Genomic DNA, 1,560 nt, shown 5'->3' on the forward strand with positions numbered 1-1,560 from the left:
CTTTTGAATTAGCTAAGGTGGAGCGTCTGTATATACCTGTCACCAAAAAAACCCCAGGAAACCTTAGAAGATTTATATAGCTACCTTAAATGCTGTTTTTTGAGATGAGACAGAGTGGAAATACAAAATAGTTAAAATATAAAAGCTTCAGGTCTTGTAGAATCTCTTTGTTCTGTTGAGAGTGCTTTCTTTGGCTTTTCTAGAACTGGAATGATTACAGCCACCAAGCTTTCGTCTGTGACCACCTGTCAGACCTCCTTGAGCTGCTTTTAGAGCCGGAACAACTCACCACCACCTTCCATTCCACCCACAGCAGCCTCGTCTCTCGAGAAGCTGTTGTGGCACTCAGCTTTCTCATTGAAGGTACAGTGAGCAGAGCTACAAAGGTATATCCATTTCATGAGCTTGCATTGTCGCAGCCATTGCACGCAGAAAGCGGCTTCTCGAAGATCTCCAAGACCTTCTCTTTCTACAAGCTGGAAGCCTGGTTGAGAGCCCATTTAACTGGGAATCCATTCGGTACATCTGCTTGTCTCAAGTCTGGAAAGAAATTGGCTTGGGCTCACCAAGGTATTTTTCAAATTTTTAATGCATATTAAATTGAATGACAAGTAAAGGAACGTAATGTTTCCTGGTGTATTAATGATCACACATCTTCTGTAACCGAAAGAAAATAATTGCTACTTTAGAAGAGAAAAAGGGAGTATCTCTCTGTTGTATGCGACTTTTTCTCTCAAGGCAGCAACAGTCTCAGAGTTGATTTGTTGGTTAGGGTCCTTTTGGTTGCAGTTAACAGAAACTCCAGCTGCAGTTCTCTCTTTCCTCTGCTCTGACTCGCTCTTCCTCACTCTCATATGCTCACCTGCTTGTGGCTCTTCTGTTTTCTTCTTTTACATTTTCACTATTTTGTATTTACTCTCTGCCTCATCTCAAAAAAAGCATTTAAGGTAGCCCACAGAGCAACCTCAGAAGTTGGCGAATAGGTGAGGCCTTTTTCAGCTACATAGACACAAGCAGACTAGATACTTCTAAAGTGGAAATTTAAATTTACAGTACAGAGACTCTGGCCTTGATTGCATTGGGTCTCTATTCCTGGTAGTCCAGCTATGGCTAAAGGAGTGGGTCCGGGTGTAAGATTTAAGAGAAGAGGCTTCGGATGCACATCTCAGTAAGTAGCTACACTGAGGCAAATGACAGACAAAATCAATGGGGGAGAAACTGCACTAGGATATATTACTGTAACAGCTGAATTTCAAAGAAAAAATAGGTTCCATAGAAAAGTTTAAAATAATTTTTATATCAGAATTTTCATAACGCTAAAAAAACAGAAGATGGTTGGACAGCAGTTTTAGACTGTTCAGCAAAAAAAAAGTATTGTGATCCAAGAATTCTATATCCTACCCAAGTATTGCTCTAGTATGAGAGCAAAAGCTCTCAGATATATTAATATATAGTAGATGCTATATCATTCTTGATTATGATAAAGGAATATAGGTTCCAGTAAGTTTCTGAAAGTTGTTAGGGTCGGCACTAGTAGGATAAAAAAGACTCTCTAATCAG

General features: G+C 39.7%; 1 protein-coding gene across 3 annotated transcripts in view; it reads left to right on the forward strand.

Annotated features, from left to right (window-relative positions):
- The window catches only part of TBCCD1 (TBCC domain containing 1), a 25,572-nt gene that overhangs the window by 12,555 nt on the left and 11,457 nt on the right, over positions 1-1,560 (forward strand). For all 3 annotated transcript variants that reach the window (XM_004382253.2, XM_023736789.1, XM_023736788.1), the window contains one exon: positions 204-570. In XM_004382253.2, coding sequence (XP_004382310.1) covers positions 204-570 — 367 coding nt within the window. The remainder of the gene's footprint in view (positions 1-203; positions 571-1,560) is intronic.

This window comes from Trichechus manatus, unplaced genomic scaffold (genome assembly GCF_000243295.1).
Source record: "Trichechus manatus latirostris isolate Lorelei unplaced genomic scaffold, TriManLat1.0 scaffold00092, whole genome shotgun sequence".
Taxonomy (NCBI): Eukaryota; Metazoa; Chordata; class Mammalia; order Sirenia; family Trichechidae; genus Trichechus; species Trichechus manatus.